The sequence below is a fragment of the Pongo abelii genome, chromosome 18 (genome assembly GCF_028885655.2).
Source record: "Pongo abelii isolate AG06213 chromosome 18, NHGRI_mPonAbe1-v2.0_pri, whole genome shotgun sequence".
NCBI classification, from domain to species: Eukaryota; Metazoa; Chordata; class Mammalia; order Primates; family Hominidae; genus Pongo; species Pongo abelii.
In genome coordinates this window covers 278,762-305,878 of record NC_072003.2, presented here as the reverse complement: position 1 = coordinate 305,878, position 27,117 = coordinate 278,762, and the positions used below count along the sequence as shown (strand labels likewise).

Here is a 27,117-nt window from a genome sequence, read left to right as displayed (position 1 = left end):
TATGAATTATTGCAGTCATTATTAAACAACGAAGTATGCCAAATTAGTCATCAGGTTTCAAAGAATCATAGCCTTCTTTCAAGAGGTCCCGCCGCGTTTTAAGGAAACGTGCCTTTTCTGTACATTTGAAGGCAAGTTCTTCCACTTGAGCTGATACTGCAGATTTGGCTTCAAGAAGTTTGGTTAATGAAAAGGCTGCATCTCCGATCTGCAGCTCCACTTCCTCCAGCGGGTCCACCGTTCGGCCGCTGCTCCTGCTCGGAACTGGCCAGCCCAAACTCACTGGGCTGCCAGGGGAAGATGCTGCAGAGGCGTCTGAAGAGGAGGGAGAAGAAGGAGGCGGCGGGGCTGCGAAGAAACCTGCAACTTCTCAGGGTCGGCCATGGGGAGAAGGGCTGGGACCGCGGAATCCGACCCGAGCAGCCCAACCGACACCCTAGTTATTTATTTTAAATAGAGGGCAGGGGCCTGGCGTTGTGGCTCACAGCCGTAATCCCAGGACTTTGGGAGGCTGAGGTGGGCGGATCACCTGAGGTTAGGAGTTTAAGACCAGCCTGGCCAACATGGCGAAACTCGGTATCTACAAAAGTACAAAAAAAAAAGTTAGCCGGGCATGATGGCGGGTGCCTGTAATCCCAGCTACTGGGGAGACTGAGGCAGGAGAATCGCTTGAAACCAGGAGTCAGAGGATGCAGGGAGCCGAGATCGCGCCACTGCACTCCAGGCTGGGCGACAGAGGGAGACTCCGTCTCGAAAAAACAACAACAACAACAACAACAACAAAAAAATGGCAGGGTGCGGTGGCTCACGCCTGTAATCTCAGCACTTTGGGAGGCCGAGGCAGGCAGATCACAAGGTCAGAAGTTCAAGACCAGCCTGGCCAATATGGTACAACACCGTGTCTACCGAAAATACAAAAATCAGCCGGGCATGGTGGCTGGCACCTGTAGTCCCAGCTACTTGAGGTCAAGACTTTGAGACCAGCCTGGCCAGCATGGTGAAACCCCGTCTCTACTTAACATTCAAAAATTAGCCGGAGGGGGTGGCGGGCGCCTGAAATTCCAGCTACTGGGGAGACTGAGGCAGGAGAATCCTTCAACCCGGGAGGCGGAGCTTACAGTGAGCCGAGATCGCGCCACTGCATTCCAGCTTGGGTGACAGACCAAGACTCCGTCTCAAAAAAAAAAAATAAATAAATAAATAAAAAATAAAGGCCGGGCGCGGTGGCTCATGCCTGTAATCCCAGCACTTTGGGAGGCTGAGGCAGGAGAATCGCTTGAACCCAGGAGGCGTAGGTTGCGGTGAGTCGAGATCGCGCCATTGCACTCTAGCCTGGGCGAAACTCCGTCTCAAAAATAAATAAATAAATAATAGAGGTTTAATATAATAGAAGTATATGCCAGACTATGCACACACAAGTGCATGCTATAATTCTATTATCGCATAAAGTAATTGCTTACGTATGCCTTTTTTTAGTCCCTAGGACGGTAGACCATGAGCTCACAGAAGGACGACCACGAGGTTGTAATCATAGAACCTAATATTAATGCCATGACTGATGGCCAAACGTGGTGGTTCACACCAGTAATCCCAATACTTTGCCGGGCTGAGGCGGGAGGATAAGGAGCCGGGGAGGTCGAGGCTGCAGTGAGCAGTAATCGCGCCACTGCACTCCAGCCTGGGCGACGCAGCAAGACCCTCGCTCTAAATAAATAAATAAATAAAATTCCATGCTTTATTTAACTTTCACAAAAATCATATGAGGGGCACCTTTAGAACCCTCAGAAAACGAGGGTCGGGGAGCTAAATAATATGCTCACGGTTTCATGGCTAGCTTAGAAAAAGCACGGATTTATTTTGTTTTTGATTGACTGTATTTCATTTTATTGTAGTTTACCCTCCGTAGAGACTCGTTTGAGGTCCTGGGGGTCTAGAGTAAAATCAGGGTTGGGATTTTGGTTCCGCCGTTGGACAAGTTGCGACCACTCAGAGCCTCAGCCTCCCTAAGCACCCATCCCAGAAACTACATTTCCCAGCAGGGCGTGCGCCGGCGCCGTCGTACTTCCTCCCGGCGTCCCCCGCGGCGGGAAAGAGCCGAGTGGGCTCGAGGCCGACGCGACCATCGTTTGTCGACGCCGCTGCCACTGCTTGCCTGAGAGAAGCCGTCGCGGCCGACCCCGTCGCCTCCGCCGGCTACCATGTCCGCCCAGGCGCAGATGCGGGCCCTGTTGGACCAGCTCATGGGCACGGCTCGGGACGGTGAGTCAGAGCGGCCAACCAGGCGAGGGTCTGGGGTGTGAGTAAGGCGAGGCCGCCGGGCGGCCTGAGGCGGGGGCCGCGATCGTCTGCGCCTGCGCCTGCGCGGGGCACCTCTCCTCCTCCCCCGCGCGCCGACCGCAGGCACCGGGCCTTTGTGTAAGCCGGTTGGTCTCTGAGGCGGCCGTGGGTCCAGGTCGGGCTCCTCTCTGGGAGTCTGCGCCATGGATGGGGCTTCAGCCTCCTGCCTATTTGCCGTCCTGCTACTTCCTCCCCGGCGGGCGCCGCGGCTCCGTGCCCCTCCGCGAACTGTGGAGTCGGCGGAGGCCTGGAATCAGCGTGGGCTCCAGGTCGCTGGCAGCCGGGTGGCAGAACTCTTCCGAGGCTCCTTGGGAAGAAGCTACACCCGAGGGAGCCGGATGGGCCTCGAAACCCTGGCCCGCTCTGGTTCTGGACCATTGCAAGGGGAGCTGTAAACTGAGCTTTTCTAACGTGGGTTTCTGCCGAGTACTTTTCCAGCTGCCCCCTTCCCCCCAGCACACAGGAGAGCCTCTGTGTAGCCAGCGCTTGACAGTCGTTAGGTAGGTTGTACTGTGTAGGGAGGAGCTCAAGATCATGATGGTTGTCACAGGAGAAAGCGGTTGCATCTTTGCAAAACTATATACCTGCTGTGGTTTGTGTTTTCTTTTCTGCTGAGTAATGAAGTTGTAAGTTCACACTGGCACATTCTCAGGGCTGTGCAGATTATTTGCACTTTATTTCATAGGTGAATAAGTGCTTTTTAGCTTTCTTTGTATATTGAGTTGCTTTTGAATTGCTTCCCATATTTTTATTTCATACAAACTGAACAATTGTGGCCCCTCTATTTTATTTATAAAGGTTCAGTGTATCTTTGCCTGCCTACATCAATCTGCAAGGGAGTTGCAGAAAGCCTCATGTTCATCGAGCCGTGAGTCACAACCAATTTCTAAGCTGTTATAACAAAAAAGTGTTTGCTTTTTTTCACAAGTAACTTTAAAAGTGTAGTTTAGAAAGAAAACATTTTCAATAAAAAGACACTACATTAATCCTGGATGCTTGCAAATCCTAAAATATATTCCTCCTCTAGCGTTGCACAGCTCTGTGTTGTATACACAGACTAGCTTTAAAATTTGTCACATACCACTTTACCTTTACTTTTATGTATCATTCCCCCGACTTCCTTACTGCAGGTGTGGGCAAGAAAACTTTTCCTTTAACACTTTTCAACAGCGGGCATAAAATTCTGCAGCTGAGGTCTTGAAGAATGCAGATGGGTACAGTATGTGTTGGAGCTCACAGTGTGTATTGACTAACCTAGTTCCTTTTTTGCTTTTTTTGGTATTGTCTTGTTAAAAGTGACTCCCAGGTAGCAACTCTCTTTTTTAAGGGTGGGAACGAAAGGGACGTAGGAAGAATAGATCTAGATTATTTAACAGTCTTCGATACAGTTTGAAAGCTTTCTTCTTCATTCAATTTTGGGCAAAATACTGCCTCTGCATTTGTTCATAACAAAAAGATTAGATTAATAAGTAGCTTTTGTTGGTGGAAATTACCAGCTCTATAAGTCACCCTTGGTGGTTCATGGACCTCTGATTAGCTTGGGTTTTGCAATCTCATTGCCACATGTATATGTGGAGCCAATGGCCTTTTGGTGCTTAGCTGTTTACGTCTGACTCCTTGACTTCTTTGTTACAATGATGGAGTCAGATCTCATTAAGTGTGATTCTTCATGATATAACTAGCCTCAAAAAAATGTGTATTCCACTCCAGTTGTAAATATCTTTAGATCAGCTTTTCATTGTATTTGATGGGGAGAACACAGAAATGATAGTCTGCAAATCATCCAGGTGAATTGTTACACTAGTTATTTTTTTGTGGTTAACGTGATAATATTGTCTTATTTAAAACCACAAATGAATTTCAGGAGACGAAACCAGACAGAGGGTCAAGTTTACAGATGACCGTGTCTGCAAGAGTCACCTTCTGGACTGCTGCCCCCATGACATCCTGGCTGGGACGGTAGGTGCATTTTGGGGGACCTCATGGAACACTCTGACATGAGTGCTGTATAGGCAGTGACAGTTTTTCTATGTTGAATTTTGTTTTAACTTAAGTGTCTTTTCTCTAAGTGACTGAATTACGGCAGGTGATCCTCCACTCGTATGTATGTTTGCATGCATGCATGCGATGGAGTCTCACTCTGTGTTGCCCAGGCTGAAGTGCAATCGTGCGATCACAGCTCACTGCAGCCTGGAACTCCTGGGCTCCAGCGATCCTACCACCTCAGCCTCTTGAGCAGCTGGGACTACAGGCATGAGCCACTGCTCCTTGCTCAATCCTCCACTCTTTAACAGGCAGAAATCCCTGATGCCCTTAAAATGATAGATTCTGTTCATTTGGTAGGATTTTATATTATGGAACAAATTTCACTGTTGTAAAATCTGTCTGTAAAGTTACCAGATTTTTTTGTAAAGTCATTTATACTGAGATATTCACAACTAAATACGGCAAGTATTCTAATTTGGCTGTAGCAAAAAATATGCTTTAGGTCAGCCTGAAGTTCTTTGAAGATTCTGCGTGGGTTTGTTTGACCTCAAGTTGGTTGTGTGGAAAACTTTTGATCTAGCAAGGTACATTTCCTTCCCCAAATTCTTTGGTTTTTAAAAAATCAGTTGAGGATACGTTGATTTTGTAGTTTTGTGTTGTGCCACCCTTTCAAGAAATCAGCATGGTATCTAATGAATATAGAACCCTACAATTTTAAGTTCACTTCAGATGAACAAAACAGATAAACGCTAGCTTTGTATAATGTGCGTTTATTCGAAGTAAGAATTTGAAAAGACTGAATAGTGGAAGATTATCCGTGGTAATTCAGCCACTGAGAGAAAAGGAGTCCTGTAGAGACCACCCCCATTTTAAGGTTTCACAGCTACTTCACGGAGGTTAAAAACTATCCTCTCATTTTAAGGATGAAATGTGCATATGTTAAAGGACGTTTTCTTCATGATGAATCATTGCTTATATTAGGGAGGAGCACCTTCTGGAAAACCGCTCAGATGTATTAAATCTTCTCAAGCTGACTTTTCTGACAGCAAATGCGAAACGAATGCCAAACCTTGTGCCTCTGTTCCTTGGGGTGTTGTCTGCTGTTTGGCCTGGGGTGGGAAAACGTTACTGTTTGCTGCAGATTGTTGTGGGTACCGAGGTCAATACAGATTAATGATTTCAACTCGTCAAAGGAAGTTTCACTGTAGGGTATTTTCATAGGATGCACAACTTGGAATTCTTGATAAACCCATAGTGAAGGAAGTCAGAGGGAGCAGATAGATGTGCACTCTTCGGGAAGATTTCAACCATGTTTTCCTTGGCCAGTCCCTGTGTAACATAGCTGTAGAATACTAGTGAGAAAAATAATCTGAGTGACAGTATTTCTTTTCTTTCTTTCTTTTTTTTTTTTTTTTTTTAAGACAGAATTTCAGTCCGGGCGTGGTGGCTCACGCCTGTAATCCCAGTACTTTGGGGGGCCGAGGCAGGTGGATCACCTGAGGTTGGGAGTTCACGACCAGCCTGACCAACATAGAGAAACCCTGCCTCTATTAAAATACAAAATTAGCCGGGCATGGTGGCACATGCCTGTAATCCCAGCTACTCGGGAGACTGAGGCAGGAGAATCGCTTGAACCTGGGAGGCAGAGGTTGTGGTGAGCCGAGATCGAGCCACTGCACTCCAGCCTGGGCAACAAGAGCAAAACTCCGTCTCAAAAAAAAAAAAGAGACGGAGTTTCGCTGTTGTTGCCCAGGCTGGAGTGCAGTGACGTGATCATGGCTCACTGCAACCTCTGCCTCCCAGGTTCAAGCCATTCTCTTGCCTCAGCCTCCCGAGTAGCTGGGATTAGAGGCATGCACCACCTCGCCTGGCTAATTTTTGTATTTTCAGTAGAGACGGGGTTTTACCATGTTGACCAGGCTAGTCTGGAACTCCTGACCTCGTGATCCACCCACCTTGGCCTCCCAAAGTGCTGGGATCACAGGCATGAGACACCGTGTCCGGCCAGAACTGTGTTTTCTGAAGGTTCCGGAATCTTTGGTGCCCTTCCTGGTCAGCAGTGTTAGACCAGTAGAAGGTACAGAAGAGAACACAGGTTGTGGAATAAAAAATGCCTGACACACTGGATTTAGCAGCCATGTGGAATATTGTGGAAGGACTTAATGAATGTGATATTTCAGCTCCGCTTGATGTTGGGCATCCAGGGGAATGAATGGCCGGTAGTATTTTTCCCTGCCTCCTTGGTAAAGCTGAAAAGCTACATCCAAAGAGGGTAATCATAGAACCCAAGCCTATCCTCAGTGTGCTTTAGCAGGGACTGTTTTGGGAGCTCTCACATTGAAAAGTAAGTGCTGAATTTTGCTTCATGTGAGGTTTTTTTTTTTTTTTAAGACAGAGTCTCACTCTGTTGCCCAGGCTGGAGTGAGTGGTGCGATCTCTGCTCACTGCAACCTCTGCCTCCTGGGTTCAAGCAACTCTCCTGCCTCAGCCTCCCGAGTAGCTGGGATTACAGGCGCCCACCACCACGCCTGGCTAATTTTTTTGTATTTTTAGTAGAGATGGGGTTTCATCATGTTGGCCAGGCTGGTCTCAAATTCCTGACTTCAGGTAACCTGCCCACCTCTGCTTCCCAAAGTGCTGGGATTACAGGAATGAGCCACAGCGCCTGGCCTCATGAGGTTTTCTTTTTTTTTTTTTTTAATTTTGAGGCTGAGTTTCACTCTTGTTGCCCAGGCTGGAGTGTAATGGCTCGATCTCAGCTCACTGCAACCTCTGTAACCCTGGGCTCAAGCGATTCTCCTGCCTCAGCCTCCCGAGTAGCTGGGATTACAAATGTGCGCTACCACACCCGGCTAATTATTGTATTTTTAGTAGAGACGGGGTTTCACCACGCTGGCCAGGCTGGTCACAAACCTCTGACCTAAGGTGATTCGGCCTCCCAAAGTGCTGGGATTACAGGCATGAGCCACCACGCCCAGCCTCATGAGGAGTTCTAATGTCATATCTTTCTTGACAGTTGAGGTTTTTATAATGGAAATCAATTTGCACTTAATACTTCGTTGTACTTAAGATTTTAGGGTCTTCTGCCTTTGGTAGTAGTTTTTTCTTTAAACAACAAAGCCTTGATTAGTTTAAAGCATTTTTTCTGATAGCTACCATTCATTTTTCAGCTACAATGAATGCTTAGTTCGTGGAAACTATGTATTTTAAAGGACAACACCCAGAATTTAGAAGAGTGAATGAGGCCAGGTGTGGTGGCTCATACCTGTAATCCCAGCACTTCGGGAGGAAGACGAGGCGGGTGGATCGCTTGAGGTCAGGAGTTTGAGACCAGCCTGGCCAACATGGTGAAAACCTGTCTCTACTAAAAGTACAAAAAAATTAGCCAGGCGTGGTGGCATGTCCCTGTAGTCCCAGCTATTCGGGAGGCTGAGGCAGGAGGATTACTTGAATCTGGGAGGCGGAGGTTGCAGTGAGCTGAGATCGTGTCACTGCGCTCCAGCCTGGGCAATAGAGTGAGACTGCCTCAAAAAAAAAAAAAGAAAAAACAGAGTGAATGACTTAAAAGTTGTGAGATTTTCAGTGACAGTGATTTTAAGTGCAAATTTGGCTTCTAGAACCACTATTGTCCTATCTCTAGGTCTTCTATGTAACCAACCATAACGTGAGTCCCATCTGACTTCAGAGTAAGAATGATAAAAGAGAAAAGTCAATCTTTCGTCAAAATAAACAACACCATCCAAGGCAGACCCGTTGTCTGTCGTCTCCATGTTAGCTTTGTTATTGGTGATACTGAAGGATGTTTTGTTAGTGAGTATGCCATGTGCTTTCTTTTTTTATTTATTATTTTATTTTATCTTTTTGAGACGGAGTCTCGCTCTGTCGCTCAGGCTGGAGTGCAGTGGCGCAGTCTTGACTCACTGCAAGCTCTGCCTCGGGTTCATGCCATTCTCCTTCCTCAGCCTCCCGAGTAGCTGGAACTACAGGTGCCCGGCTAATTTTTTTTTTTTTTTTTTTTTTTAGTAGAGAAGGGGTTTCACTGTGTTGGCCAGGATTGTCTTGATCTCCTGACCTCGTGATCCGCCCGCCTCGGCCTCCCAAGGTGCTGGGATTACAGGAGTGAGCCACCGTGCCCGGCCTAGCATGCTACATGCTTTCTATGAGACTGTATCCCAAGAGTCAGACGTGCAAGCCTCTCTATTTTTTTTTCCCCTCAAGATGGATTAAGGGTTTAAAGGCTTCCTTTCTTTCTTTTTTTTTTTTTTTAAAGATGGGGGTCTCTTTAAAAAGCTGGGCGACGTGGCTCACGCCTGTAATCCCAGCACTTTGAGAGGCCGAGGTGGGCGGATCACCTGAGGTCAGGAGTTCGAGACCAGCCTGACCAACATGGAGAAACCCCATCTCTACTGAAAATACAAAATTAGCCAGGCGTGGTGGCACATGTCTGTAATCCCAGCTGCTTGGGAGGCTGAGGCAGGAGAATCGCTTGAACCTGGGAGGTGGAGGTTGCGATGAGCCGAGATTGCACTCCAGTCTGGGCAACAAGAGCGAAACTCCATCTCAAAAAAAAAAAAAATTAAAAAGACAGGGGTCTCTGTTGCTCAGACTGGAGTGCAGTGGCTCAGTCACAGCTCACTTGAAGCCTTGACCTCCCAGGCTCAAGCAATCCCCTCACCTCAGCCTCCCAAGTGGCTGGGACTACAGGCACATACCACCACACCCAGCTAATTGTTAATTTTCTCATAGAGACAGGGTCTTGCTGTGTTGCCCAGGCTGGTCTCAAACTCCTGGGCTCAAGTGATCCTCCCATCTTGCCCTCCCAAAGGTGTTGGGATTACAGACATGTGCCACTGCAACTGGTACTAACGTCTTTTTTTTTTTTTTTTTTTCCTGGTTATGTAGACATGTTCTTTTGTCCTACTGGGGGTGTCTCCTAGTTGGGATGTTGGGTTTTGTTAACATGCACTCTATAACTTGACACCATGATCCTCAGCACACAAACCTCCCTGTTGCTGTGTAGATGGCCAGAGGCAGAAGGTGTCTGCATAGAGTCCTATACTTAGGATTTAGATTAAAATTATACACTGTTATCTAATTGTACTGCATATGGTACACATAATAGCACATCATGTTGTTCTTACTGACAACATAGATCATTTTATTTTAGTAATGGAACATTTTGTTTGTCAAATGGAGGAACTGAGTGGGACAATTATCTGTCCTCACTTAGATGTCCAGGGTCATTTCACAGGCTAAGAAAATGTGTAGAGCATGTATTTGGCTGTGAACCAGCCTGTTCTCCTTTATTCCCTTTGATACACAATCAGCTACACAAAGCCAAGTGTTAGGTTGTGATGTAATTGCCAAAATCTAACTTCTGTCCGCTCTTTCGTCTTCCTCTGTCTCTGCACCTTAGGCATCGAGCATCTCAAATAGTCAAGATTGCAAGACAATGTCTAGAAACTTGTTGCAGTGAGACTGTTTTCTGGCCCTTTCCTTTTTTTCCCCCCTTTTTTGAGACAGAGTCTCACTTTATCACCCAGGCTGGAGTGCAGTGGCACAGTCTTGGCTCACTGCAAACTCCATCTCCTGGGTTCAAGCGATTCTTGTGTCTCAGCTCCCCGAGTAGCTGAGATTACAGGTGCCCTGCCACACCTGGCTAATTTTTGTAGTTTTAGTGGAGACTGGGTTTTATCATGTTGGGCAGGCTGGCCTTGAACTCCTGACCTCAAGTGATCCGCCTGCCTCACCCTCCCAAAGTGCTGGGATTACAGGCGTGAGCCACCACGCCCAGCCCTGGCCGTTTCCTATCCCTGCTACCCCACATGCTGCCATTTACTGAATCCTTGGACTGATGCATAAATAAAACTGGGCCGGGCACCGTGGCTCACACCTGTAATGCCAGCGCTTTGGGAGGCCAAGGTGGGTTTATCACCTGAGGTCAGGAGTTCGAGACCAGCCTGGCCAACGTGGTGAAACCGCGTCTCTACTGAAAATACAAAAAAAAAAAAAAAAAAATTAGCTGGGTGTGATATCATATGCCTGTAATCCCAGCTACTTGGGAGAATGAGGCAGGAGAATTGCTGGAACCCAGGAGGCAGAGGTTACAGTAAGCCGAGATCGCGCCACTGCACTCCAGCCTGGGTGACAGGTGAGACTCCTCAAAAACTGGCAAAAGCCAATTAATTTAGTTGTCATGATTACAGTCCAATTATCTCTGGGTCTAAAATAGAAACTTTACACTATTAAATGCATCAGTTTCAAGTATCATGTAGTCACAATGGTAAAAGCGAAATGAGGCTTCTCAGCCATATCTCCTTTCTTAATTTTCTTATTGCAGTGTCAGTGTTCCAAAAATGATCATTTATGTTGGTGACAGTTGAAACACCAAGTCCTGTGTGTGCTTTCTACAGTAGGTAGGCACTTAGGTCTACATTTTTTGTTTCTTTCCCACAGCGCATGGATTTAGGAGAATGTACCAAAATCCACGACTTGGCCCTCCGAGCAGATTATGAGATTGCAAGTAAAGAAAGAGACCTGTTTTTTGAATTGGATGTAAGTTTTATTTAATGTTGATTTATTCCTACTGCGAAGAACCCAATGTTGAACTAACAAGAAAAATGTAACATACGTAAGTTATGAAGCAAAATAATAAAGTAGTTGCTTGTTATCCTGCCACTCAAGCTGAGAGCTAGAATACAGCCAGTACTGTTTATATCTTGTGTCCAACGTCCTGTCACTATCCTAAATGATAATATGTGTTATCTCATTTTGTTGCTTTTAAAAATTTTAATTATATTTTTATGAGTCCTTGAACAGTGTTTATTTTTGCTTAGTTTTGAATGGTTTCATAGTGTAGAGTCTTTAAAATTTGATTTTTTTGGTTCAGTATTATGTTTCTGTTTGCCCAGGTTGTTGCATATTGTTTTCATTGCTGTTTGATTAATTCTCAAACGATCTTTCCTTTATTCATAGACATTTAGATTGATTCTAGTTTTGCTATTGCAGACAATATGAATATTTTTGCATAACTTCCTTGTCACGTGGATAAGGATTTATTTTGGGTATATTCCTAGGAGGAGGATTGCTGGTTTGTAGGAGATACCCGTATTTATCCTCGCAAGATAATTTTGTAATCTTGTTTCTATTTGGTAAAGTCCCATAGCAGTGTTTACACGCTCACCAACACTTTGTATTATCAGACTATTTAATTTTTGCAGTTTAGTGGTAGTAAAATGGCATTTCTTTCTGATCTTAATTTGCATTTTTTAGTATGCAGTAGTTGTGTTATTTTATCTACATTAGTAAATTCTTTTTTTTTTTTTTTTTTTTTTTTTTTTTTTGAGATGGAGTTTCACTCTTGTTGCTCAGGCTGGAGAGCAATAGCGCGATCTTGGCTCACTGCAACCTACTCTTCCCGGGTTCAAGCAATTCTCCTGCCTCAGCCTCCCGAGGAGCTGGGAATACAGGCATGAGCCACTGTGCCCGGCTGATTTTGTGTTTTCAGTAGAGATGGTGTTTCTCCATGTTGGTCAGGCTGGTCTTGAACTCTCGACCTCAGGTGATCCGCCCGCCTCAGCCTCCCAAAGTGCTGGGATTACAGGCTGAGCCACCGCGCCTAGCTTCTTTTTCTTTTTGATACAGTTTCACTCTGTTGCCCAGGCTGGAGTGCAGCAGCATGATTATAGCTGACTGTAAGTGAATTGCTGGGTTCAGGTGATCCTTCTTCCACAGTCTCCTAAATAGCTAGTACTACAGATGCACACAACCATATCTGGCTAATTATTTATTTAATTTATTTTAATTTTTATTTATTTATTTATTTTGAGACAGAGTCTTGCTCTGTCACCAGGCTAGAGTGCAGTGGCACCATCTTGGCTCATTGCAACCTCCGACTCCCTGGTTCAAGTGATTCTCCTGCCTCGGCCTCCCAAGTAGCTGGGATGACGGGTATGCGCCACCACACGCAGCTCATTTTTGTATTTTTGGTAGCGACAGGGTTTTACCATGTTGGCCAGGCTGGTCTCGATCTCCTGACCTCATGATCCGCCCGCCTCGGCCTCCCAGAGTGCTGGGATGACAGCTGTGAGCCACCGTGCCTGTCCTATTTATTTTTGAGACAGGGTCTTGTTCTGTCACCCAGGCTGGAGGGCAGTGGCGTGATGATGGCTTGCTATAACCTTGGCCTCTTGGGCTCAGTGGTGCTTCTGCCTCGGATTCCTGAGTAGTTGCGGGTACAGGTGTGTGTCACCACACCCGGCTTTTTTTTTTTTGAGACAGGGTCTTACTATGTTGTCCAGGCTGGTCTCAAACTTCTGCCCTCAAGTGATCCTGCCACCTTGGCCTCTCCCAGGTATTGGGATTTCAGGTGTGAGCCACTGTGCCTGGCCAGTAAATCCATTTAGAGTAGCATTTTTCAGCTTTTTTTCGTTGTTGCCCCCAGTGGAGCCTTTTTAGACTTTTTTTTCTGTTTTTTTTTTTTGAGACACAGTCTCCCTCTGTTGCCCAAGCTGGAATGCAGTGGCGCAATCTTGGCCCACCTCGGGCTCCTAAAGTTCTGGGATTACAGGCATGAGCCACCGTGCGCGGCCTAGACTTTTTCTTCTAATTGTCCCATTTTACCCCTCATCCTGCCGTCACTATGAAATTTTGATATCACAGACAACCTGCATATCTGTTTATGTACTGTGATTTTTTTGCTAGGCCACAGACCATTGTAATATATGGTATTTTTTTACTCTTTAAAATCAGTGTTCACTCCTGCCTCCATCAGTAATATGTGATTTTTTTTTTTTTCGTTTTTTTTTTTTTTGAGGCCCAGTCTCACTCTGTCACCCAGGCTGGAGTGCAGTGGTGTGATCTTGGCTCACTGCAGCCTCCGCCTCCTGGGTTTAAGTGATTCTCCTGCCTCAGCCTCCCAAGTAGCTGAGATTACAAGTGCCCACCACCACACCCAGCTAATTTTTGTACTTTTAGTAGAGATGTGATTTCGCCATGTTGGCCAGGCTCGTCTTGAACTCTTGACCTCAGGTGATCCACCCACCTCACCCTCCCAAAGTGGTGGGTTTACAGGCGTGATTACACCGTGCCTGGTAAGAATACATGATTTAAACTCACTCAATTTTAATTATTTTTTAATCCCTAATCATCCGTCACTAGTATGACCAGAGGTTAGTAGAGGGGTTTGATGCCATTCTGGTTCTTGAGTGAAGACTGGGAAGGAACTGAGCATGGGATGAGGGAGCCAGTGAAAAATATAAAACCCAAGGGAAAGGGTCCCTCTCCTTGCATTACAAGATGTCAATACATTTTACGTAAATTCTTCCTTTTTTTTTTTTTTGAGACGGAGTGTCACTCTTGTTGCCTTGGCTGGAGTGCCGTGGCATGATCTTAGCTCACTGTAACCTCCACCTCCTGGGTTCAAGTGATTCTTCTACCTCAGCCTCCTGAGTAGCTGGGATTACAGGTGCCTGCCACCATGCCTGGCTAATTTTTTTTTTTTTTTTTTTTTGGAGATGTAGTTTTGCTCTTGTCGCCCAGGCTGGAGTACAGTGGCATGATCTCGGCTCACTGCAGCCTCCTTCTCTTCTCATGCCTCAGCCTCCCAAGTAGCTGTGATTACAGGCACCCGCCACCATGCCCAGCTAATTTTTGTATTTTTAGTAGAGATGGGGTTTCACCATTTGGTCAGGCTGGTCTCAAACTCCTGACCTCAGGTGATCCACCTGCCTTGGCCTCCCAAAGTGTTGTGATTATAGGCGTGAGCCACTGCACCTGGCCTTGAGTAAATTCTATTTATTTATTAAAAAAAATTTTTTTTTTTTTTTTTTTTTTGAGACAGAGTCTCACTCTTGTCGCCCAGGCTGTAGTGCAGTGGTGTGATCTCGGCCCACTGCAACCTTCGCCTCCTGGTTTCAAGCGATTTTCCTGCCTCAGCCTCCCGAGTAGCTGAGATTACAGGTGCACATTGCTACGCCCGGCTGATTTTTGTATTTTTAGTAGAGGCGGGGTTTTGCCATGTTGGCCAGGCTGGTCTCAAACTCCTGACCGCAGGTGATCCACCCGCCTTAGCCTCCCAGAGTGTTGAGATTACAGGCGTGAGCCACTGCGCCCAGCCCATTTTAATAATTTGTTGTGGCTACATAATAGGTATATATATTTTGGGGATACCTGAGATGTTTGATTTGATACAGGAATGCAATTCCCAATAAAGAACAAATTCTTGGACTGTGTGCAGTGGCTTACAGCTGTAATTCCAGCAATTTGGGAGGCTGAGGTAGGTGGATCACCTGAGGTCGGGAGTTCAAGACTAGCCTGGCCAACATGGTGAAACCCTGCCTCTTCTAAAAATACAAAAATTAGCTGGGCATGGTGGTGCGCTCCTGTAATCCCAACTACTCGGGAGACTGAGGCAAGAGAATGGCTTGAACCCGGGTGGTGAAGGTTGCAGTGTGCTGAGATCACACCATTGCACTTTATTCTGCTTGGGTGACAGAGCGAAACTCTGTCTCAAAAAAAAAATTGTATTTAAAATAGTAGCCTTGGCCAGGCGTGTGGTGGCTCACGCCTGTAATCCCAACACTTTGGGAGGCTGAGGCAGGTGGATTACTTGAGCCCAGGAGTTCGAGACCAGCCTGGGTAACATGGGGAAACCCCGTCTCTACAAAAAAAGGCCAGAGTTAGCCAGGCGTGGTGGCATGTGCCTTGAGAGAGTGGGTTAGAGGGCTAGAGATCAGAAACCTTTTTGTCCTGTGTGAAAATGTACAATATACAAGAGTTACTCCCTGAAAACTACCCGCATCTCCGACTCGCTAAAAGTCATTTTTGACCTTACATGGGGCTCATATTAAAATATTTAGGTCAGGCAAGGTGGCTCACGCCTGTAATCTCAGCACTTTAGGAGGCCGAGGCGGGCAGATCACGAGGTCAGGAGTTCAAGACCAGCCTGGCCAATATAGTACAACACCGTGTCTACCGAAAATACAAAAATCAGCCGGTCATGGTGGTGGGCACCTGTAGTCCCAGCTACTTGGGAGGCTGATGCAGGAGAATCACTTGAACCCGGGAGGTGGAGGTTGCAGCGAGCCGACATTGCGCCGCTGCACTCCAGCCTGGACAACAGAGCGAGACTCTGTCTCAAAAAAAAAAAAAAAAAAAAAACTATTTGATAACCAGTGTTTATAAACATGTGGAAAAGAAAAAGGTCCTCCTCCCTCAAAGAATTAAGAGTAAACCAGGGCCGGGCGCGGTGGCTCACGCCTGTTACCCACGTACTTTGGGAGGCTGAGGCGGGCAGATCACCTGAGGTCAGGGGTTCGAGACCAGCCTGACCAACATGGAGAAACCCCCATCTCTACTAAAAATTGAAAATTAGCCGGGCGTGGTGGCGGGTGCCTATAATCCCAGCTACTTGGGAGGCTGAGGCAGGAGAATCACTTGAACCTGGGAGGCAGAGGTTGCAGTGAGCCAAGATCGCACCATTGCACTGTAGCCTGGGCAACAAGAGCAAAACCCCGTCTCAAAAAAAAAAAAAAGAGTAAACCAGGCTGGGCAGGCAAGGTGGCTTCTGCTTGTAATCCTGTCACTTTCGGAGGCCAAAAGTGAAGGATCACTTGAGCCCAGGAGTTTTTGCCTGAAGAACATGTTTCTAGAAAAAAAATAGAAAATTAGCTGGGTGTGGTGGAGCAGCAGTGTTGTGGGAGAGTGATCTGTCAAGACACTGTCGATGTTTTTGTTTTGTTTATTTTGAGACAGTGTCTCACTCTGTCGTCCAGGCTGAAGTACAGTGGCATGATCTCGGCTCACTGCAACCTCTGCCTTCCCGGTTCAAGCAATTTTCCCGCCTCAGCCTCCTCAGTAGCTGAGACTGCAGGTGCATGTCACCACACTTGGCCAATTTTCTGTATTTTCTTTTTTTTTTTTTGAGATGGAGTTTTGCTTTTATCGTCCAGGCTGGAGTGCAGTGGCGTGATGATCTCGGCTCACTGCAACCTCCGCCTGCCGGGTTCAAGCAACTCTCCTACCTCAGCCTCCCGAGTAGCTGGGATTGCAGGCACGTGCCACCATGCCCGGCTAATTTTTTGTATTTTTAGTAGAGACGGGGTTTTACAATACTGGTCAGGCTGGTCTCAAACTCCTGACCTTGTGATCCGTTCGCCTTGGCCTCCCAAAGTGCTGGGATTACAGGTGTGAGCCACAGTGCCCGGCCCAATTTTTTGTATTTTCAGTAGACAGGGTTTCACCATGTTAGCGAGGATGGTCTCAAGCTCCTGACCTCGTGATCCGCCCGCCTCACCCTCCCAAAGTGCTGGGATTACAGGCGTGATCCATTGCACCCGGCCTACTGTTGGTGTTTTAAACATTTTGTTCCAGAATTCCACTGTTGGAAATGTATCTTAAGGATATGTGAAAATGAATGCAGAGAAAAGATGTTTATTGTAACTTATTTTAAGAGCAAAAAAAGATGTAATACAACTATTGAGATAGGATCATGTTCTGCCCAGGCTGGATTGCAGTGGCGTGATCATAGCTCACGGTAGCCTCCAACTCCTGGCCTCAAGCTATTCTCCTACTTCAGTCTTCGAAGTTCTGGGATTACAGTCACAAGCCACCATGCCTGGCCTAAAAGCATCTCTGCTTTGTGACTTATTTCTAGAAATATCTATCCTAAGAAATTAATTGGAAATACATGCAAACATGGTTATAGTAAAGATGTTTGTGGGCCAGGTGCAGTGGTCCATGCCTGTAATCCCAGCGCTTTGGGAGACGGGGGTGGGTGGGTCACATGAGCCCAGTTGGAGACTAGCCTGAGCAAGATGACAAACCCTGTCTGTACAGAAAATACCAAAAAAATTAGCCAGACAAGGTGACCTGCAGCTGTAGTCCCAGCTACTTGAGGGGCAGAGGCTGGAGGATCAGTTGAGCCCAGAAGATCAAGGCTGAAGTGAGCTGTGTTTGCACCACTGTGCTGCAACCTGGAGAACAGAACAAGAGTCTGTCTCAGATAAATGAATGAATGAATAAATGATACTTTTGACAAAATTGTTTATGAGATTGAAATTTGGATCCAAGAAAAATGCCCAAGAAGAGAAATGAATGAGTAAATTATAATGAACCTATATGATAGACTCTGCCCTTCAAACTAATGTTTGTGAAACCTGTCTAATGACTTCAAATTGCTTATGATAGGCAGGGCTCAGTGGCTCACACCTGTAATCCCAGCACTTTGGGAGGCTGAGGTGGGTGGATCATGAGGTCAGGATACCAGCCTGACCAACATGGTGAAATGCTGTCTCTACTAAAAATATAAAAATTAGCTAGGTGTGGTGGCACGCACCTGTAATCCCAGCTACTCAGGAAGCTAAGGCAGGAGAATAGCTTGAACCCAGGAGGCAGAGGTTGCAGTGAGCCGAGATCGTGCCATTCCACTCTAACCTGGGCGACAGAGCAAGACTCCATTTCAAAAAAAAAAAAAAAAAATTGCTCATGAGAACACAAAACAAAGACACAAAATATAAAGCTGTAAAGATTTCAACTCAAGCCAGACACACTGGCTCATGCCTGTAATTCCAGCACTTTGGGAGGCTGAGGTGGGCAGATCACAAGGTCAGGAGATGGAGACCTTCCTGGCCAAGATAGTGAAACCCCATCTCTACTAAAAATAGAAAACATTAGCCAGGCGTGATGGTGGGCACCTGTAATCTCAGCTACTTTGGAGGGTGAGGCAGGAAAATCGCTGGGAGGCAGAGGTTGCAGTGAGCCGAGATTGCGCCACTGCACTCCAGTCCAGGAAACAGTGCGAGACTCGGTCTCAAAAAAAAAAAAAAAAAAAAAAAAAGAAAAAAATTTCTGCCGGGTGCGGTGGCTCACACCTGTAATCTCAGCACGGATTGCCTGAGGTCAGGAGTTCGAGACCCGTCTGACCAACATGGTGATAACCTGTCTCTAATAAAAATACAAAAATGAAATTAGCCAGGTATTGTGGCATGCGCCTGCAATCCCAGCTACTCGGGAGGCTGAGGCAGGGGAATTGCTTGAGCCTGGGAGGCAGAGGTTGCAGTGAGCTCAGATGTTGCCTCTACACTCCAGCCTGGGTGACAAGATAAGGCTGTGTCTCCCCGTCCCCTTCCAAAAAAAAAAAAAGACAATTGTGGGCCTTTATTTTCTGCCTGGACCATCACCTTAAGCTTGATGGATGGAACTCCTGGCACATTTCTACCCAGGATCCTCCCAGTACTCATTTGTTTTACTTGGGAGAAGATGCCCTCCCTGTCCTCATCATTGGCTCCTTCCAGCCTGAGTCAGCCTCAGCCTGACCACAGCAGACCCAGGCGTTGATATGTTTTATCCGGAAGTTGCCTAGGAAAGGATGTGTGCTATATTTGTTATAAGGCAGTCTATAAATAAACTAAGTTTCTCAACTTGTAAACTGTCAAACATCAATCATATTAAATTAAGCTCTGAAAAAGTTACAGACGGCCAGGTGTGCGCTCACACCTGTAATCCCAGTACTTTGGTGTGAGGCAGAGGCCGGGAAGATTGCTTGAGCCCAGGAGTTCGAGACCAGCCTGGGCAAAGTCTCTACAAAATTAGAAATTTTAGCTTGGTGTAGTGACGTGTTCCTATAGTCCTACCTGCTTTGGAGGCTGAGGTGGAAGGATGGTTTGAACCTGAGAGGTCAAGGCTAAAGTGAGCCGTGATTGTGCCACTGTATTCTAACCTGGGTGACAGAGCAAGATCCTCTCCGAAAAAAAAAAAAAGGTATATTTCTTTAGTGTTCACATGTTGAAAATATAATGAATGTGTCTTTGTAATTCAGCAAAAGTGTAATTAACCTTTACCCCCATGTTGTCTGGCCATGTGATGTTTTGAAAAGTTTTCAAAACAACATATATGGGCTCATTTCAAAGTTCTTTTTAATATACCACATGAGACCAGTTCTGATTGTATGTAGTTTTCCTGTCTTACAGATGTCCAGTGTAAGAGTTACACATTTTTCTAGGTCAGATGTCTTGAATTAGAGTCCCTCTGTGACCCTGGGCAAGTTATTTCACCTTTTTTTCATCTATAAACTGGGCTGATGATGGCTGCATCAGATTTGTGAGGATGAAGTGCAGGTCTTTGGAGCCAGACCACAAGGGTCCTTGGATCCTGACTCCGTTGCTTACTTAGTGGTTTGGTAGCTGTACTTCACTTTCATCATCCATGCGATGGAGACCCGATGAGCTCCTCTGTGGCTGTTTTTTTTTTGAGATGGAGTTTCACTCTTGTTGCCCAGGTTGGAGTGCAATGGCATGATCTCAGCTCAACGCAACCTCCGCCTCCCGGGTTCAAGTGATTCTCCTCCCTCAGCCTCCTGAGTAGTTGGGATTACAGGCATGCACCACCAAGCCCGGGTAATTTTGTATTTTTAGTGGAGATGGGGTTTCTCCATGTTGGTCAGGCTGGTCTCAAACTCCTGACCTCAGGTGATCCACCCGCCTCAGCCTCCCAAAGTGCTAGGATTACAGGCGTGAGCCACCGCGCCCGGCCCCTCTGCGGCACTTTTGAGGTGTTTAGCGCACATGCCCAGCGCAGCACAAGGGCACCTGTGTGCTGTGACAGTTCTGACTGACAGCATGGGCTTTTCTCAGGCTCCGTGACCACCAGCCTGTGTCAGTGCTGTTGGGCCGGGAGAGCTGGGAACAGCACCAGGCAGTCCGTGTGTGGAGGGACAGCCTCCTCAGTGGAGATGACATGTGCTGATATTGCCCAGTTTTGCCATACTGTTAGGACACAAGCCTTTGTGCTGGTGCTGTCTGTGCTCAGGGGCTTTTAGGGTTTATGTTTCATAACGCCACTCAGAGATAGAGAGGTTGGGTGACTTTCTAGTAAGTGGTAGGTTGTGATTAGGACTTAATTTTTGGAATCGAATGTCTTTTTATCATTTAAATCTGCTCTTTTAAGAAACAGGCTAAAGTTGAGAAACACTTTGAAGGGAGAGGGCAGTAGAACAGAAAGCCACCTTTTAAAGAACTTGGCAGCTCTTGGTTGGCTTGTTCTCTGTTGTGTAGTTTACCATTTATAGTTGTTTTTTTCTGTTTGAGCCAGTCTCGCTCTGTCACCCAGGCTGGAGTGCAGTGGCGTGATCTTGACTCACTGCAACCTCCGCCTCCCAGGTTCAAGCGATTCTCCTGCCTCAGCCTCCCTTGTAGCTGGGATTCACCTCCTAAGATGAATTAACCTTAGCATATGATAGTTCTCTTAATGTTTCCCACCACCCTTTTCAGAGTAAGCAATTAGACGTCTAGAGTTTCTTTTCCTTTATCTCTTTGGGTAAATAGCAACCAGTGGCACCCGCCACCACGCCCGGCTAATTTTTTTGTATTTTCAGTAGAGACAGGGTTTCACCATACTGGCCAGGCTGGTCTTGGACTCCCAAATTGTTGGGATTACAGGCATGAGCCACCGTGCCGGGCCTACCATTTAGTGGTGTGTTTTTTTTTTTTTTTTTTTGAGACGGAGTCTCGCCCTGTCGCCCAGGCTGGAGTGCAGTGGCACACAGTCTCTGCTCACTGCAAGCTCTGCCTCCTGGGTTCATGCCATTCTCCTGCCTCTGCCTCCCGAGTAGCTGGGACTACAGGTGCCCGCCACCACGCCCGGCTAATTTTTTGTATTTTTAGTAGAGACGGGGTTTCACTGTGTTAGCCAGGATGGTCTCGATTTCCTGACCTCGTGATCTGCCCGCCTCAGCCTCCCAAAGTGCTGGGATTATAGGCGTGAGCCACCACGCCCGGCCACCATTTAGTTTTTAGGTTATCAGACTTCTGGGTCCATAGCCAATTTGGACTCTGCTTAAGGTGCAGGTAATTGCTTTGATTGGTTAAGGTATTGGGAGAGTTGTCAGCTGCCTATTTCCCATTTGACCCCTCAAGTGAATCCCTGAATCTGTCTCAGGTGGGTGATTGATTGCTCCACTTGAGCAGACAGTAGAGGGCCACTGTGTGGGTGAACCTGGAGCATCTCAGACTGGTCTGTTAGGGGCTGTTGTCTGAGGTAAGCACAGAAGAGAAGGCACAGTGACCCTTGTCAGCTCCTTAATACTTGGATCCTGATGAGCTCCAGCCAGCTCTTCACCTTTCCAGGAAGTCCAGTGTACAGGTGCATAGAAGCAGTCAAATGCCAGATCATTTGCTTTCCTGATTCTTTGATGTGAACATACTGAAATGTTTACTAGAGAATATCTGGGTGACCAACAAGAAGCAGTTTATGTATTTTTTTGAGAGGGAGTCTCGCTCTTGTTGCCCAGGCTGGAGTGCAGTGGCGTGATCTCGGCTCACTGCTACCTCTGCTTCCCAGGTTCAAGCGATTCTCCTGCCTCAGCCTCCCAAGTAGCTGGGATAACAGGCATGCGCCACCACTCGTGGCTAATTTTGTATTTTTAGTAGACATGGGGTTTCTCCATGTTGGTCAAGCTGGTCTCAAACTCCTGACCTCATGTGATCCACCCGCCTTGGCCTCCCAAAGTGTTGGGATTACAGGCGTGAGCTACTGCGCCTGGCCAAGAGGCAGTTTTTGAATTCCAAAATTATGGAGTGATATCTGGGAGTCAGCCTTCATCAGTGATGCTGCTTGTGCTTTCTCCAGCTTCTTGGGAGACTGGGCATCAGGAGACTTGGAGGTTCTTCCCTATCTTGACCTACTCCCAAGTATGCATGTTTTTGAAAAAAATATTTAAGATTTCTAGAGAAGATCATAATCTTCTCCATTGTCCATTTAATCCATTGTGGAGCAGTTTATTACAGCTGACCTACTGTCTCCTGTCCGTTTTAGGAGCGGTGACATAGATTATCACCCCTTAGTGTTTTCCTGTCATCTGCCTTCTCGTCTCCACCTAAAATTTAGTTTTCAGTAAAAGATTGTGCTATCTAAACCTGTCATCATTGCAAAACAGATTTATTTACGTTTATCATGATGCTGACATTAGCAAGCTGACTCATGGTTTAATGTTAATGTTTCTTACTACTGGTCACTGGCTGACTGGCTGACAGTTGGAAAAATGATGCCCTATTTTTTTTTTTTTTTTTTTTTTTGAGATGGAACCTTGCTGTGTTGCCCAGACTGAAGTGCGGTGGTGCCATCTTGGCTCACTGCAACCTCTGCCTCCCAGGTTCAAGCGATTCTTCTGCCTCAGCCTCCCGAGTAGCTGAGACTACAGGTGCATGCCACCACGCGCAGCTGATTTTTATATTTTTAGTAGAGGTTGGGCTTCACCATATTGGCTGGGCTGGTCTCGAACCTCTGACCTCATGGATCCTCCCGCCTCGGCCTCCCAAAGTGCTGGGATTACAGGTCTGAGCCACTGGGCCCTGCCTTTTTTTGTTTTTGTTTTTGATACGGAGTCTTGCTCTCTTGCCTAGGCTGGAGTACGGTGGTCCGGTCTTGGTTCACTACAACTTCTGCCTCCCAGGCTCAAGCGATTCTCCTGCCTCAGCCTCCTGAGTAGCTGGGATTACAGGCACCCGCTACCATGCCCGGCTAATTTTTGTATTTTTATTAGAGACCATGTTGGCCAGACTGGTCTTGAACTGCTGACCTCAGATGATCCGCCCACCTTGGCCTCCCAAAGTGCTGGGATTACAGGTGTGAGCCACTGCGCCCAGTCCTGTCTCTATTTTTATCTGAAATTGTGTTAGCCTTTGCCTAGTTATGGTGAATTAACCTTAGCGTATGATAGTTCTCTTAATGTTTCCCGCCACCCTTTTCAGAGTAAGCAATTAGACGTCTACAGCTTCTTTTCCTTTATCTCTTTGGGTAAATAGCAACCAGTTTTTCCTGCTACTTTAGATAGTAGGCAATAACGAAATGTATTCATAGCTCTCAGTAATATTTGTTCTATTGTTTTGTTTTTGAGGTGAAAGGGGGGACCCTACCCTCAGAACATGAGGGAATAATATTTACGTGGCTCACAAAGACCAGTGAGTACATCATATGCATCTCTCACAACTCCCCAGAAGAGGGCCTCCAGCACGAGTCTAGGCTCAGCCTTTTCTGTCCCTCCGAGAACTCTATGAATTGCTGCCAAGTGTTTTAATTTTCCTCAGAATTTCTTTGTAATGTTATTGAGGGTTGGAGGTCCTTTTACAAATTTTGGAAATAAGTAAATCAAATGAGAAGACCATGCTTCCAAACAATCATCCTGTTTAACAGATCCCCTTGATTTAATGCAATTATGAATGTGTTAGTGGTAGTGTAGTTTTAAGATCTTCCCCTTGAATCTACAGGCTTTAAAGAAACGAACCTAGGAGTGTATTTCCTATCAAGCAAATGGGTTCTGAGACTTTACGCTTTACACGTCATTGGTTATAGCGCTCTGCTTTTCCCGTGCTAGGCAATGGATCACTTGGAGTCCTTTATTGCGGAATGTGATCGGAGAACTGAGCTCGCCAAGAAGCGGCTGGCAGAAACACAGGAGGAAATCAGTGCGGAAGTTTCTGCAAAGGTATGCTTGGGTGGCTTCGCTGCCTGGTGTGTTCTTGAAAATACTGGCTTGTCAATAGCTTTTTTTTGAGATGGAGTCTCCCTCTGTCACCCAGGCTGGAGTGCAGTGGCGTGATCTTGGCTCACTGCAAGCTCCACCTCCCGGGTTCACGCCATTCTCCTGCCTCAGCCTCCTGAGTAGCTGGGACTGCAGACGCCCGCCACCACACCCGGCTAATTTTTTGTATTTTTAGTAGAGACGGGGTTTCACCGTGTTAGCTGGTGTGGTCTCGATCTCCTGACCTTGTGATCTGCCCGAGTCGGCCTCCCAAAGTGCTGGGATCACAGGCGTGAGCCACTGCGCCCGGCCTTGTCAATAGCTACTAACTCACCCTCGGCACTGATTGTGTGGACAGTACTCTGCCTTACTCCAGTTAAGGATAGAGGGCTGTGATCAAGCATTCATGTGTCATTGAATTCTCATCCCTCAGGAGGTGCTACCTCTGTCTTTTTATTCTGTCCATTTTCATCCTCTGTACATGGTTTATTATTATTATTTTTTAATATATTCTTTGCTGAGTTTGGTGGCTTATGCTTGTAGTCCCAGCACTTTGGGACACCAAGGTAGGGGCAGTCTGCTTGAGCCCAGGAGTTTTAGACCAGCCTGAGCAACATGAAGAAACCCCATCTCTAGGCTTGGTGGTGCACATGCGTATCCCGGTTACTCAGGAGGCTGAGGTGGGAGGATCACTTGAGCTTGGGGAGATTGAGGCTTCAATGAGCTATGATCATGCTACTTTGCTTCAGCCTGGATAACAGAGTGAGACCCTGCCTCAAAAGAAAAAAAAAATTATTGTCAGGTTTTTTTTTTTGTTTTTTTTTTTTAAGAGACAGAGTCTTGCTCTGTCGCCCAGGCTGAAGGGCAGTGGCGTGATCTCTACTCACTGCATGCTCTGCCTCCCGGGTTTACGCCATTCTCCTGCCTTAGCATCCCGAGTAGCTGGGACTACAGGCTCCCGCCACCACGCCCGGCTAATTTTTTGTATTTTTAGTAGAGACGGGGTTTCACCATGTTAGCCAGGATCCCGCCACCACGCCCGGCTAATTTTTTGTATTTTTAGTAGAGACGGGGTTTCACCATGTTAGCCAGGATAGTCTTGATCTCTTGACCTCGTGATCCGCCCGCCTCGTTTTCCCGAAGTGCTGGGATTACAGGCATGAGCCACTGTGCCCAGCCATCTTTTTTTTTTTTTTTTTAAATAAAGGTGGAGTCTGTTGCCCAGGCTGGTCTGGAACTCTTGGGCTTAAGCGATCCTCCTGCCTTGTCCTCCCAAAGTGCTGGGATTACAGGTGTGAGCCAGCATGCCCAGCCTCTGCATGTTGTTGTAAACTTTAATATCTCCACATAAAACTGGAAAGAATTGGTAAGGAAATGGTCAAACTGTGGTACATCCACATCATAGAATGAAAAAGAGGTAGATTTATATGTAATTAGACTGAGTGCCATTTACATCACTCTTCTGTTTTTCTCTTCAGTGGAACTAAGTCTCTCCTTGTTTTTTCTTTTCAGTGTTGTAAAAGCATTTCTTAGGATTTACGCAGTTGCTAATTTGACCAAAGGTGCTATTTTGTTTCAGAAGGTAAATCCTAGTAATTAGGTATTTGGTTTATAGCTTAAATCTGTACATTTAAAGCTAGACATATTATTACCCATACCCAGCAGAAAAAGTCATAAAGAGAGACAGCCTAGACAATGACCAATCTATGATGATCCTTGGAAGCATGTTGGAAGTGACAAAGGTGCTACTGGTTTCATTGGAACGCAGGACTCGTTTGTGGTTACAGTGTCAATGCTGGCAGTAAGGGTGCCTTCATTGTTAAGTGTGGATCTTTAGCTCTTCCACTTATTTTCAGTAGAACAGACTGGAAATGGAGCAGGAGAAACCCTTGTTGCCTTTGCATTCACTTTCGTTTTTAGATGTCTGCTTACCTCATTCTTTCTCCTCACAGGCAGAAAAAGTACATGAGTTAAATGAAGAAATAGGAAAACTCCTTGCTAAAGCCGAACAGCTAGGGGCTGAAGGTAATGTGGATGAATCCCAGAAGATTCTTATGGAAGTGGAAAAAGTTCGTGCAAAGAAAAAAGAAGCCGAGGTTGGTGAGAGAAATGTCTTAGGGCAAGTTTAAATCTTAGTAATTTGGCACAGTTGACCGTTTGAATTAATTTAGCCCATGCCTGCTCCCATTTTTAAAAAAATTTATAAATTTTGGGCCCAGCACAGTGGCTCATGCCTGTAATCCCAGCACTTTGGGAGGCCGAGGTGGGCGGATCACGAGGTCAGGAGATAAGACCATCCTGGCTAACACAGTGAATCCCCGTCTCTACTAAAAATACAAAAAAATTAGCCGGGCATGGCGCCAGGCACCTGTAGTCCCAGCTGTTCTGGAGACTGAGGAAGGAGAATGGCGTGAACCCGGGAGTCAGAGCTTGCAGTGAGCTGAGATTGCGCCACTGCACTCCAGTCTGGGCATCAGAGCGAGACTCTGTCTCAAAAAAAAAAAAAAAAAAAAAAAAATTATAAACTTTGTTTTTTCAAGCAGTTTTAGCTTCATAGCTAAATTGAGAGGAAAGTACAGAGATTCTCCATGTACCCCCTCCTCAGACAGCCTCCTCCATTCCTAGCATCTGCCCACAGTCAGTGGGTCTACATTGACTCGTCATTATCACCCAAAGTCTGTAGAAAATGTTAGATATGTCATGAATACATAAAATATATGTGGATACTAGTCTTTTATTCACTGCCATAAAATATACACAAATCTATTATGAAAAGGTAACATTTGTCAAAACTTAAGCATATGGCCAACTATGGTGGCTCTTGGCTTTAGTCTGAGCTGTTCGGGAGGCTGAGATGAGAGGATCCCTTAATCCTAGGAGTTTTGGAGTCCAGCCTGGACAACATAGCAAGACCCTGTCTCTAAAAAAGAAAAGGCTACATGCAAACGCTTACAGACCATACATGACACCATTCGCTGTCGAGAGATGTAAACAAACATAGTGTAGAGATGCAGTATTAAATCAGGGCTGCCTAAGAATAACTGTAATAGGTACTGTACTACTGTAATAATTCATGCCACTTCCTGTTGCCATTGTGTGGAGCTCAAGGGTTGTGAGTATCCCCTTGAAACACCATGTGACACTCATCATCTCCGAAGGAGCAATTCACCTCTCCAGTACGTTCCTACTGCAGTAAAAAGTGAGCTCACAGGGTTCCTAGGCGTTTTTCATCATGTTTAGTGCAATACCATAAACTTTGAGTAATGCCATAGGATCCA

The 27,117-nt window shown here is 46.3% G+C and overlaps 2 protein-coding genes and 1 pseudogene across 2 annotated transcripts in view; 2 read left to right on the top strand and 1 right to left on the bottom strand.

The window, feature by feature from the left end:
- Positions 1-384, bottom strand: LOC100938591 (renal cancer differentiation gene 1 protein-like; annotated as a pseudogene).
- A 1,661-nt stretch (positions 385-2,045) lies between these two features.
- The window catches only part of LOC129047187 (putative RNA-binding protein Luc7-like 1), a 40,521-nt gene continuing 15,449 nt past the window's right edge, over positions 2,046-27,117 (top strand). The window contains exons 1-6 of the mRNA XM_054533247.1: positions 2,046-2,259; positions 3,136-3,205; positions 4,202-4,296; positions 10,780-10,878; positions 23,693-23,803; positions 25,792-25,935. Of these exons, the coding sequence (XP_054389222.1) occupies positions 10,783-10,878; positions 23,693-23,803; positions 25,792-25,935 (351 nt within the window). The 5' untranslated portion in view covers positions 2,046-2,259; positions 3,136-3,205; positions 4,202-4,296; positions 10,780-10,782. The remainder of the gene's footprint in view (positions 2,260-3,135; positions 3,206-4,201; positions 4,297-10,779; positions 10,879-23,692; positions 23,804-25,791; positions 25,936-27,117) is intronic.
- The window catches only part of LUC7L (LUC7 like), a 40,476-nt gene continuing 15,449 nt past the window's right edge, over positions 2,091-27,117 (top strand). The window contains 6 exon segments of the mRNA NM_001133049.1: positions 2,091-2,259; positions 3,136-4,296; positions 10,780-10,878; positions 23,216-23,279; positions 23,693-23,803; positions 25,792-25,935. Of these exon segments, the coding sequence (NP_001126521.1) occupies positions 2,199-2,259; positions 3,136-3,209 (135 nt within the window). The 5' untranslated portion in view covers positions 2,091-2,198 and the 3' untranslated portion in view covers positions 3,210-4,296; positions 10,780-10,878; positions 23,216-23,279; positions 23,693-23,803; positions 25,792-25,935.